General features: G+C 48.6%; 5 protein-coding genes across 5 annotated transcripts; 3 read left to right on the top strand and 2 right to left on the bottom strand.

The window, feature by feature from the left end:
* The first annotated feature begins 219 nt into the window (after window positions 1-219).
* DEU56DRAFT_765410 (uncharacterized protein) lies at window positions 220-1,086 on the top strand. The gene is made up of 4 exons (XM_041351005.1): window positions 220-389; window positions 438-587; window positions 640-718; window positions 765-1,086. Exons 1-4 carry the CDS (start codon window positions 334-336, stop codon window positions 909-911), a joined length of 432 nt encoding a protein of 143 aa, XP_041215046.1. The 5' UTR covers window positions 220-333; the 3' UTR covers window positions 912-1,086.
* DEU56DRAFT_765400 (Metallo-dependent phosphatase-like protein) lies at window positions 1,087-4,189 on the top strand. The gene is made up of 16 exons (XM_041351004.1): window positions 1,087-1,378; window positions 1,463-1,755; window positions 1,817-1,902; window positions 1,960-1,978; window positions 2,029-2,150; window positions 2,218-2,233; window positions 2,351-2,373; window positions 2,423-2,453; window positions 2,504-2,637; window positions 2,696-2,796; window positions 2,852-2,864; window positions 2,914-2,954; window positions 3,006-3,068; window positions 3,125-3,142; window positions 3,193-3,660; window positions 3,711-4,189. Exons 2-16 carry the CDS (start codon window positions 1,514-1,516, stop codon window positions 4,005-4,007), a joined length of 1,674 nt encoding a protein of 557 aa, XP_041215045.1. The 5' UTR covers window positions 1,087-1,378; window positions 1,463-1,513; the 3' UTR covers window positions 4,008-4,189.
* Window positions 4,190-4,593: 404 nt separating this feature from the next.
* DEU56DRAFT_936374 (uncharacterized protein) lies at window positions 4,594-7,807 on the top strand (the record flags this gene model as incomplete). Its single annotated transcript, XM_041358818.1, has 7 exons — window positions 4,594-5,219; window positions 5,281-5,474; window positions 5,548-6,263; window positions 6,317-6,494; window positions 6,544-6,911; window positions 6,960-7,015; window positions 7,066-7,807. The coding sequence occupies 7 exons, from the start codon at window positions 4,594-4,596 to the stop codon at window positions 7,544-7,546; spliced, it is 2,619 nt and encodes an 872-aa protein (XP_041215044.1). The 3' UTR covers window positions 7,547-7,807.
* Window positions 7,808-7,844: 37 nt separating this feature from the next.
* Window positions 7,845-9,680, bottom strand: DEU56DRAFT_875831 (uncharacterized protein; the record flags this gene model as incomplete). Its single annotated transcript, XM_041356003.1, has 4 exons — window positions 9,387-9,680; window positions 9,158-9,331; window positions 9,033-9,103; window positions 7,845-8,976 (listed from the first exon to the last, which is right to left on the bottom strand). Exons 1-4 carry the CDS (start codon window positions 9,603-9,605, stop codon window positions 7,845-7,847), a joined length of 1,596 nt encoding a protein of 531 aa, XP_041215043.1. The 5' UTR covers window positions 9,606-9,680.
* Window positions 9,681-9,692: 12 nt separating this feature from the next.
* Window positions 9,693-10,613, bottom strand: DEU56DRAFT_765383 (RNA-binding protein). The gene is made up of 4 exons (XM_041351003.1): window positions 10,469-10,613; window positions 10,294-10,414; window positions 10,173-10,242; window positions 9,693-10,124 (listed from the first exon to the last, which is right to left on the bottom strand). The coding sequence occupies exons 1-4, from the start codon at window positions 10,571-10,573 to the stop codon at window positions 9,842-9,844; spliced, it is 579 nt and encodes a 192-aa protein (XP_041215042.1). The 5' UTR covers window positions 10,574-10,613; the 3' UTR covers window positions 9,693-9,841.
* Between the last annotated feature and the right edge of the window lie 45 nt (window positions 10,614-10,658).

The following is a 10,658-nucleotide window of genomic DNA, read 5'->3' as shown; positions in this document are numbered from 1 at the left end:
TTGGAACAATTTTTGATGATAATGAAGGCTTGTGGACTGCAGTGCACAAGCGCATCATGCGCCGGATCACGATATCATGCAGTGTACGATAAACAAATCATGCGATATCAAAGTGACATAATATTATTAATTATTATTTCGGATTGGCAAAATGGTGTCATCCCGAGGAGGCAGTTTAACCCCTATAAGTAAAGGTTCAAGAAAATACCCACTTGCAGTGTTGTCACTGTGTACCTCGCTACCATCAGGAAGCTAGTCGCTGCTACTAGACTCGCGGGTCTGTCTGACTCCTTGCTCATTGTTCAAACACAGCTTCTACTTGTGATTACAACCATGGATCACTTCCTTGGCCCACACACCACAGAAGCAGTGGCACACTCCAGGCTCAGGTATGCTGCTTTACATCGTTCCAAAGTCGCGCCTTTTGACCTTCCTAGCGAGGACTGGCTAGACTGGGACATCAGTCGCCCTTCATTTGACGAGTCCCTTATTGCCCACTGTGCTTCATATCATGCGTTTGACCGTTATTTATCTGGAGAGGATCTTTTCATCCCCCCTCGTTTTCCAAGTGAGCTGGAACGAGTACTGTATGTATTTTCACAGATATCGGCCACAACCGCAGTGCTAATACCAACGCAGACGCAGACACGCATACGACTCGATCCATAATGCAATCTCAAGATCTCGTCAAACGCTGAAAACTGGAGGATACAGCAGAGTATGTTGCCTCTCCCTTCCTTGTTCGCCCACTGAACTAGTCTTAGACTTGTCATCTGGCAGAGCAATCCATCCGCAGTGTTCTCAACACAGATGACAACGCGAGGAGATTGCTAGCTTGGCACAGGCCCAACAACCCCTCACCGGTGGCTATGGAGATGGTGGCCCATTCTGTTTCGGTAATAAAAGTTTAACTCACCTCACCCTCTTAGACGTTGGGTATGGGCATTCATAAATTTATTGTTGGCATCATTCCACTACGCAGTACCCTCTGGAACACAAAATTACTGTACATGTACATTAGGCTTTCATCATTGTATTTTGATAGATGGTAGATGCATTGAGCTAATAGACAAATTCAACACTGAGTCCCTGATACGTAATGCCGACGGGCCACAGTACTAGTTGGTTTGCAATGCCAACATCACCAGTACGGTAGTACTGCTTTTGATCTCAATCACACTGCCATCTGCAGACTTGAGGTCGCCGCTAAAGCGCTCAATCTTCAAAACCGTCTAGATCCACGTGGCATACCTATTATCAGTGCAGACCCTATCTAAAACATCGTGTCATTGTTGTGCCACGCTGAAGGTGCGAGCTGTCGACGATATTATTATCAAACCTCACCAGAATTGCATGGCCAGTGCGTGTACGTATCATCCCTGCAAACTAGCCAATTAGCATCATTCGATCTATGTAGTTCGCATCCGAGTCAATTCGTGTCAATATTAATCCGAACTACATGCCTTGCAATATTTAAAACTTCACGATTGAATCAGATCCTGGTTCCCTGAAAATGAAGAAACGTATTCCGTGGCTAGCAGGCCTTTTATGTGGCCAGGTCCTGGCTGCACCTTCTCAAGTCGTCTTGAATGCGGCCCCGAGTCGACCCGATCGAAAACTTCACGGACGTTTCTTGCATATCACCGATATCCATCCAGACCCATACTACGAAAAGGGGGCTTCTCAGTCGTCTCAATGTCATAGAACAGAGCCACATGACAAACAGCCGGCTGGATATTATGGTGTACCCTTCAGGTCAATCAAAATTATACCTTTGATCGCATGTCCTAACTAGAGCACGTTTTTTCCACTACAGTACCTGCGACTCGCCTTGGTCTTTGACCAATTTCACGTTTGAATACCTAGAAGACCATTGGAGCTCTGACATAGACTTTGTTGTATGTACGTGCGTTCATCGCTTGAAGCTTCCTTTCCCGCGCTGAACTCGAGGTATCGCAGGGACCGGCGATAATGCCAGGTAGAGTCCCGGTAGCCATTCAGAGCACCAGTTGACGACGGATCATCCAGACATGACGAAGACAACGAGATACCTAGGACAGTTGACGAAATATTCGCTCTTAATCGCGCCGTTGCGAAGAAGATGGAAGATGCATTCCTCAGGAAGGGAATACCGGTTGTACCAAGTTTGGGTGGGTTCTTTGCGCCGTAGCTCCCGGATTTCATATTCATCGAGACCGCTGCCCTTCATGTGAATAGGGAATAATGATGTTTGGCGTAAGTGCTTGTATCTGAGTCTTGTGTGGCAAATGTCTCAAAGTCACCGTTGGCCTTGGCAGCACACGCGAGTGGTTTCTATCTCAACGATGCCTTTGTCTTTCTAACGTCCACCGCCACAGAATACTTTATCTCCAGGTGAGCGCCACTAGGTGTCGATGTCGTGACTCTGGCTGACGTTATTCAGGTCCGAATAATATAACGAATGAGTTTGCGTCGTTCGTACTCCTCGATGTCCCGCTTTCATTCGCTGAGATGTATCGGACAGCATTTGGGATGCTTTTATTCCCTCAGACTCCAAAACTTCTTTCCGAAAAGGCGCATATTATGCAGTAGAAGTGATACCCGATGCACTCGCGGTGATCAGTCTGAGCACGATGTACTTCTATCACAATAACAAAGGTCAGGTCCCTGACGCCTGTCCCGCCTAATATCGCTCTTTGACATGAATGGTTGACAGCTGTGAGAGGGTGTCTTGTCGGTGATGCCAGCGACCCCGGTAACTTACATCTTGAATGGCTGGAAGAGCAACTTGAAAGGTTTCGGGCTCGGCAGGTGCAGGTATGAGGCATCATGATTTCCAGATGCATCGAATAACGCGGCGTTGATTTGACAGGTGTGGGTCACTGGTATGTCTTAATTCAAAACATTATACCGGTCTTGACGCCAAATTTTCAGGGCATGTCCCCCCGGCTCTCGACCATTTCTTTCCCGAGTGTGTGAGTGCTCTAGCGGGCTGTACATGGACGAGTCACTGATGCGTGGTTTAGTACTATCGGTATGCAGAACTGAGCCTGAGATATCAAGATATAATTTTGGGCAGTTTATTTGGCGTGAGTAATGTTTAGAAGATATGTTACCGAGCAAAGGGTTGACAGTGCTTGTCTAGCATTTGAACGTCGATCATGTAAGAGGCCCCCTTTGTTCAGTTGACACTGATCGAGACTTCGGCTATAGTTCTACTTTGTGGAGGCCGCTGATCTCAATATCAGTCCTGAAGAAGACACGATGCCGTCCCATAGTTTCGAGGGTACAATATATGAAACCTTGATGGCCGACTTTGAAGAGCTTGTGAAGACGAAAAAGCATCTTAATTATGATGACTATGCGGTAATCAGCGTCAGCCCGTCCTTGGTGCCCACGTATTTGCCTAGCTTCAGAGTGTTCAACTACAACATTTCGGGGCTGGGATCAACAACTGTGGGGGCCGTCGGTGAAGACGAGTATCTCCTGATGACAAAGATGGATCGAGCCTCCCGTCGGAAGCATTTACCGTATCGTCATGGCAATGATGGGAACGATGGCCGCCAATGCATGGGTGCGGATTATCGGGATTCGTGGAGGTGCAAGCTTCAGCCCTGGCGTTCTGACAGCCACGCTCCGTCGCGGCAAAATTCGCTGTGGTCACCTTTGGGTTATGCGCAGGTACGTTATGTTTCGAGTCAATATTCATTTGGAGTTAATAAGGAATGAAGTATTACATACCTCAAGTTGAAGAGTATGACGAGAGCCACGAACCAAGGTTTAAGCTGGAATACCTAACGTTCCCGATTTCGAGCCTGCACCTCGCGGATGGTCCCGTTCCGCTAAGAAACCTGCCCAAGTCACTCCGCGAAGCAGGGGTGACTGAATCAGAGTTTGCGCCGTATGGGATGCATGATCTTACGATTCCGTCATGGCTAGATCTAGCCTGCAAGCTGGGGAAGCCGCGGGAGAAAAAGCTCCGAAAGCGGTTCAAGAAGTATATGTATATGGGAGGCTCTGAGATTTAAATGGGCTTGGGATTGTGATGGAGATCAATGGATACAAAGATGTGAGCATGTTAAGGAGGCGGAGGAAGGTTATCGGCATTAAGTTTCATGGCGGTGTGGGAAGTGCGCGGCGGCGGTGTAGAGGAGATCTTATTTGTGCAAACTTGATCAAAAACAGTTCAGGTTGTTGATTCTTAACCCGTTCTAAAACGGCGTTGTTGCCTTGACCACCGACCACAATTCTGTTCGTGTAGCAGTTCCTAGAAGATCTCGTCAGCGTTCGCGTTCCTGCCAAACTACCTATTACTGCGAGGAGGCAAACATATCTTTTTTGCTTTGCTTTTGCTCTCCTTCTAACCCTTGGCCTTGTCCTACTTTTCAGTCTGCTATTTCGTTTTAGATTCAAGCAGATACCCCCCCATCCAAAGAACCCAAAAATCTTTTCTGCTTTTCCCAGCTCAGCCATCTGCCAGTCAGCGGCCAATTCTCTCTCTTGTCTCCAGTACACTCATTCAAGTAGACGGCTGGACCGCCAATATTTGCCTTGATCACAAACATCGGCATTCACCTTCATTTATTCCCTTTCATCATCACCAATATATCATCTATGGCTGCCGTCAACTTGCAGACTATGTCTTCAAGTATCCCATTCGACTTTCTACCTCTCAATCACCCACATTCCAGATCAAATTCTGTCTCTTCATCGTCTACTCATTCACCTAATTCTCGTCCTCACTCTTCTCAAGGCGGTATGTCTCGAATGTCTTCAGGTTTACCTGCCAACTTGGACGATCACTACCGTCTCTCTTATATGACCGCTGATCAGACCCGCCACACCTCTTTCTCACTTCCTCCATCCGACATGACTCCCCCTGGTCAATCTCCCCCCAACACTAATATTACTAATCCTGCGCTTAAAGGCCATATCCGTCAAACTCATCTCAGGGCCCGTGCTGCTGCTTCTCCGTACCCCCGTGATACTGAGAGTGTTCACTCTTCATCCAGTGAAACAGACGACATTTCCATGTTCCTTGGAAACCCCTCAGACTATCCTACCATGTATGGGCACGCTCCTACCTTGCCCTCTAATCAAGAAACCATCCACACCGCCGGCGCTTTTGGCAGGATGTCTTTGGGTCCCGATCACCAATTGGAAAAGCTCGCTGCCAATGTCCGCGTCGCAACCACAACCAGTGCATCTGATAGAGCTAAACAGATTTTTGTCCAGGCTTGGTGAGCCCATCCTGTGCTTTTTACTCAATGTCCATCTTCTCATCATTTTACTGCGCACAAGGTTGACAGCGAATTATGCGCCTTATCCAGATGGGAATGTACCCCGCCAGGGCCTCTACTTTTCGTACAGACGAGTGTGCGATCAGTACGGAATTCCTCACATTAATACCGCTACATTGGGAAAGGCTATTCGTCTGTGTTTTCCTACTATCAAAACACGGCGCTTGGGTGTTCGCGGAAATAGCAAATATCATTGTGAGTACACTGCTTCAGTGCCACATCTGATGGTGATCGGAAGAATTTCTGATTGACGCCACGTTCCGGCCAGATTGCGGCATTCGTCCCGCTACTTCGGCTGAGGCCGAATGGCTTCAGGATTACATCCGAAAATCAAATAATAATGCTGGCCAGCAGTCCATCAACGCCGCGCGTGCAGCGCAAGAATCTTCCGACAATCCAAATAAAGGCGAAGAGCGGTCCGATGAAGACGAAGACGAAGATTCCGAAGGGTCTAGTGCATCGAAGAGGAACTCACTCACCCTTTCTGGCGACCTCAAGGCTGTTGGTCTCACTTATGGAGACCTCAGTGACAAAACACCTACTGCTAATAGCTTGCTCTCTCAGGCACAAGCTGTCGCCAGAAGCAACACTTATCCCAGTCATGCTTCTATCCGTCGACATGTCAGCCAGACAGATTCAAACCTCGCTGCACAATCTACCATGTCGCTTGGACCTGGCACTGGCGCTTCTTTCGTACCGTCGCAGCAGCATGTATCAGTCCGTCATATGGCGCATTTCCCGTCCATCGAAGAGGCGATAGGATCCAACTCAGCATCTCCGCAGAGCATCGCCGCTCGTGAGGTGTGGGGATGGTTCCAAGACCATCTCGACGCTGTCCTCGAGAGTGCTCGTGCCTTCAGGTTTGACCAGTTCGAGATGCACCTACGAAGTTTCTGGTCCAGCTTGAGTGGGAATCATCGAGAAGTAGTGCATGCTCCCGCTATCGCTGGTCTAATGGCCAAAGCCGACGCAATTCTATATGATGTACGTCTGGCATGTTACCTCGCCGGGCAAGTCTCGCTGACTTTTTTTGACAGGAAATACTTGAGTTTTTAAGGTCTCAGATGCTTTCCCCAATTTCCCCCGCTGCTATGACTAGCCTTAGGACGTTGGCAAGCAAAATGGAGAAGATCCTGCTTGTTGCGCTGGATGGATACGGCAACACTTTTGTTGAGCCCAAGGTCGAGCTCGGAGCGCGGTTCGGCCATCTTGTCTGTATGTAATTTTTCCGACACTTCCACTGGCTTAGCTCATAGTACTGCAGTGCGCTTCTTGGATATATACCAAGTTACCCAGGCTCTCAATACCGTATTGACGAACCAGAAGCAGCTTTCCGAGATGCGCCGTTCCTGGCAGAAAGTGGACTTCGAATCTGTCCGCAACCAGTCCGCTCTAGTGTGCAATTGTCGTCACGAGGAGCTTGTTCAGCTCCTAGAAGTCGATTTCGTAGGCATGATGGACAGCTTGTCAAAGACGTCCGAGCCAGTCAGGGAGGTTATGGCCTGGGCTGACAAATGTTGCGAGAGGCTCATGGGACAGCGGATAGGATCTGGTGACGATCGAGGCACCTTGAGTTCCCGAAGTGTCTTGATCCGCTGGGGCTATGTGACCAGTCAGGTCATGAGAGATTTGGTAAGAGCTATCATCATCGTTGGTCTTCCGTTCACTAATAGCCACTAGACCATCCGCAGTGACCCAGCCTTCGGAGCCTTCCAGATTATGAAGCTGTTCTTGGAGTAGGTCGTTCTAATTTCCTTTCATGATACACTGTTTACCGTTTACCCAGTGATTGGATTGCAGTCAATGTTCTGCGTAGCGTGGCGCTTTCCACCAACTCCGTCGCTGCATCTGTCGAACCCGTCATGCAGCAACAGTTCTTTTCATTATCTCCCATGGCCGGCCAGGAAAGTTTTAACACCATGGAAACTCGTTCCGCTCAACACGTGATGAGCCATACCCCGACCACCTCAAGCATGCTCGCAGCTTTGCAGCAGGACCCGTTCCCGACAGGCGCGCTGGACGCATCATCTTCTGGATTTAATGCAGACGCATATGGAGGTTTGAATTATATGGATACTTCAGTTCAGCCGGAGGATGCTATTCCTCCCGTCCACCAGTCAGGACTGTCGTTCTCTGACTATGCGCCCGGGAATTCGTTTGACGTTGCGTCATTTGCGACGCAAGATTTGGGCATGAATATCTCATCAGGTACTAATGGCGAGCAAGATCGCGAGGCTGAGCCCGTCAAGACAGAGGCTGGGCCTTAGTTCCTGTGCTCTATTGAAAATTATACCACTCGGTCAAAGATAGTATCTCCAGTGATTGTATATGTTCCCTTCCGTCATTTATTCATACCTTGTCAGTGTCCTATCTGTATTGCCACTTTTGCTCAGTCTCTTCCCCTGCTTCTCGTACTCATTATTGTATAGGTTTTCATTCTGTCGAATAATACTGATTCCTTCCCGCTCTGGACATAATTTGCAGATATAAGTAGAGGCAGATTTGGTAGTATAAGTGTGAGGTATAAAAGATGTTCCCATTCAGCCTGTACCCCGGGTGATCTCTCTAGTTCTCAGCGTCAACCTGAACCTCCTCAAGCTTCTCGACAATCTCAGGAATATCAATCCGTGGAGCTGCGTCACCCGAAGGAACGGGAATAGATTCTGGAGGCTCGCCACCGCCATTCGGTGGGGAAACTTCGCCGGGAGTAGCGCTCTGTTTGCCATTAGGTTTAGCGCCATTTGTCAGACGTCGGATCTCCGCCTCGGCTTTGGCAACGTTTTCCGCTGTTTGACGGGCTTGGTTGGCCTCAAACCAGGCTTTCTTCGTCTTCAGGTCCTCGATAACACGAGGAACCTCAGCCTGGCCTGTCGGAGGCGGTATAGATAGCGAAAGCAGCGCGGATAATTGGCCGTAAGGTAGATGGATGGCGCTGGTATCGGCTGGAGATGTGGGTTTAGGGGATTTCTTCCCTTTCTTTGCTTTCCCAACGAAATACGATTCTTCATCATCCCCTTTCTTCTTCCGTGCCACCATAGCATCGCCAACTGCATCCACCTGTCGAATCTCCAACTGCGGAACGCCAGAAACATCCGGCCTGGCTGGTAGCGATGAGGATGACAACACTACATTGCCAGTGGATTTCCCAGAGAGTGCGTCAATGAGAGTCTGGCAGTCTTCAATCTGCGTTTGGAATGCAGGCATCGACGCTTCTTCCCGCAGACCGTCTGCGATTGCCATCTTCCTCTGTGCTTCCTCTGCATCACGCTGAGAACGAGCCCTCTCAAGACGTCGAGCGCGGTCCTCATTCATCTTGGTCCAATACCGGTCATTTGCCTCCCGGAAGAGATGTGATGCCTCACGCTTCTCATTGAAGAGAGCGTTTATTTGTGCCTGAATACCGTCTCGCTGTTCAAAAAGCTTGGCTCGACCTGCATACGCATCGTCGGATTCCTTTTTAAGCTCGTCCAGTTCAGCTTTGATGGTGTCATAACGTTCAGAGATTTCCTTGGACTCCGGGTCATCAAGTAGCTTCTTCAGTCGGTCGGCTTCTTGACGGTCGGCTTCAATGGACTCCTGGTCCGTCTGGAACTTCTCGACTATTCTACGCGACCGTCGAGCTTGGCTTATCTCCTGAAGGGCACGCTTTTCATCGACAACTTTCATGCTACCAGACTCCACTTGCTTCTCCAAGGTGCTGAGAGACGAAAAGCGTCAGTGGAAGCGAGCGTGATGTCAAGGGAGAAGGCTCACCTAATATGAGCATCGACCTCTGCTGCGGTTTTGTAAGGTGTCTTTCCACGAGCAGCCTGCAGGTCCTTTATCTGCATGGCACGCTTCGTCAGAAAATAGTGAACGCGGGTCGATATTAGGCCAACCTTTTTCTGAACGCCCTCTGAAACTGTTTTGAGCTGCTCATGTATCTTGCCTCGGTTTAACTTATTGGACGACTGTTGACCGCGTATGCTATCCAGTTCAGCCTTTAGAGCTGCCCGTTTGTCATTTCCAGTACCAGACTGGGTTGCCGAGGATATTTTTTCGCGGACGGTAGCCTAAGCGTGGACTTGTGAGTCTCGCACCGAGTAGGAAGTCGAGTAAAGCGCGTACAAGTTTAGTCTGCAAACCGTCAATTTCAGTCCTGATTCTCTCTTGCTCTGCATCATATGCAGCCTTGTCTGGCCTTCCGGAGCCTGTGACTGTAGGAGCGCTGAGGTCGGTTTTGGAAGGAGCAGGAGATGAAGGAACCGTGCTCTCAGGCGTCACTTTGGCACTACGATTTTTAGCAGCACCGTTGCTAGCCGAAGATTTGGATTTTTGGGCGGGCATTTTAGAAGGGAAGATATGGTATGAACGAAAAGACCAGGCTTAGAGGTTGTTGCAAACTGCACAGTAGTAAGTTTCGTGTGAAAGCGAGCGTATTTATTTTATGTATGTATCAAATTGCCGCCTCGAACTCCGGTCTCCGGGTACACGTTAGCACAGTTCTCTTCTCATGCAGCTCATGAATCCAAGATAATTAATGAGGTATAAAATACACGATTGCCAGCACAGGGAGGGCAAAGTTAGAATACAACCTTGTGGTCCAGCTTTGCAACCTCTTTTCGACATTCTTCATACAACTCCCTGTAGTCATCATCCTTCTCTGCCTCAGCATCCTTCTTTTGGACCTTGCGTTTCTGGTCAGGGCAGATCATAACGCAACTTGTTGGTCGTTTTGTTGAACTAGCATGGCCAAGCTCCTCCTTTGACGTTACAAAGACATATGGTATCTGAGCTTCTTCTGAGAGCACGGGGAGGTGAGATATGATGTCTATGGGGTTAATATCTGCCGCCAATACCAGCAATCTAAGAAGATATCAACTGATTGAAAATGCAAGCACAATAAGCGCATACCCTTTTTCTCCTTTCCGAATACCCTTGACAACTTCCTTTACACCTCTTTTAACTTGCCGCGCTTTGGAGGCTGAGAAATGATCAGCATATGAACGAGAAAAACAAAAATAAGTGGGCGCACCCTTCTTGATCGTTTTGTGCAGCTTTTTCACAAGCTTTTTCTGCGCTAATGGTTGCGCAAGAGGAGACAAATCTTCCAATGGAATGATGATTTCTTTCTCCTTCTTCGGTTTTTTTGGGGACTAACATGATATGTACATGAGGACATTTGGAAACATGCGAGGCGATGCACTCACCTCCGAAACGTCAGCCATTTCTACATCTTCTGCCTCTGCCTCTGCATCATCAACTTTTGGCTTCTTCTCCTTTTTCTCTCGCTTTTCTGATTTGTCTTTAGGCATGTTGCAGGAGCTGACGCTGTAGCAAGGGGAAGCTGCTGAAGGACGAGAAAGTTCGTGACCTGACTAATAATCCGTCACAAAGCCA

This window comes from Suillus clintonianus (assembly GCF_016758775.1).
Source record: "Suillus clintonianus strain FC179 chromosome Unknown DEU56scaffold_2, whole genome shotgun sequence".
Classification (NCBI taxonomy): Eukaryota; Fungi; Basidiomycota; class Agaricomycetes; order Boletales; family Suillaceae; genus Suillus; species Suillus clintonianus.
Note: the sequence above shows the minus strand (reverse complement) of the source record. Positions and strands in the feature narration are given on the sequence as shown.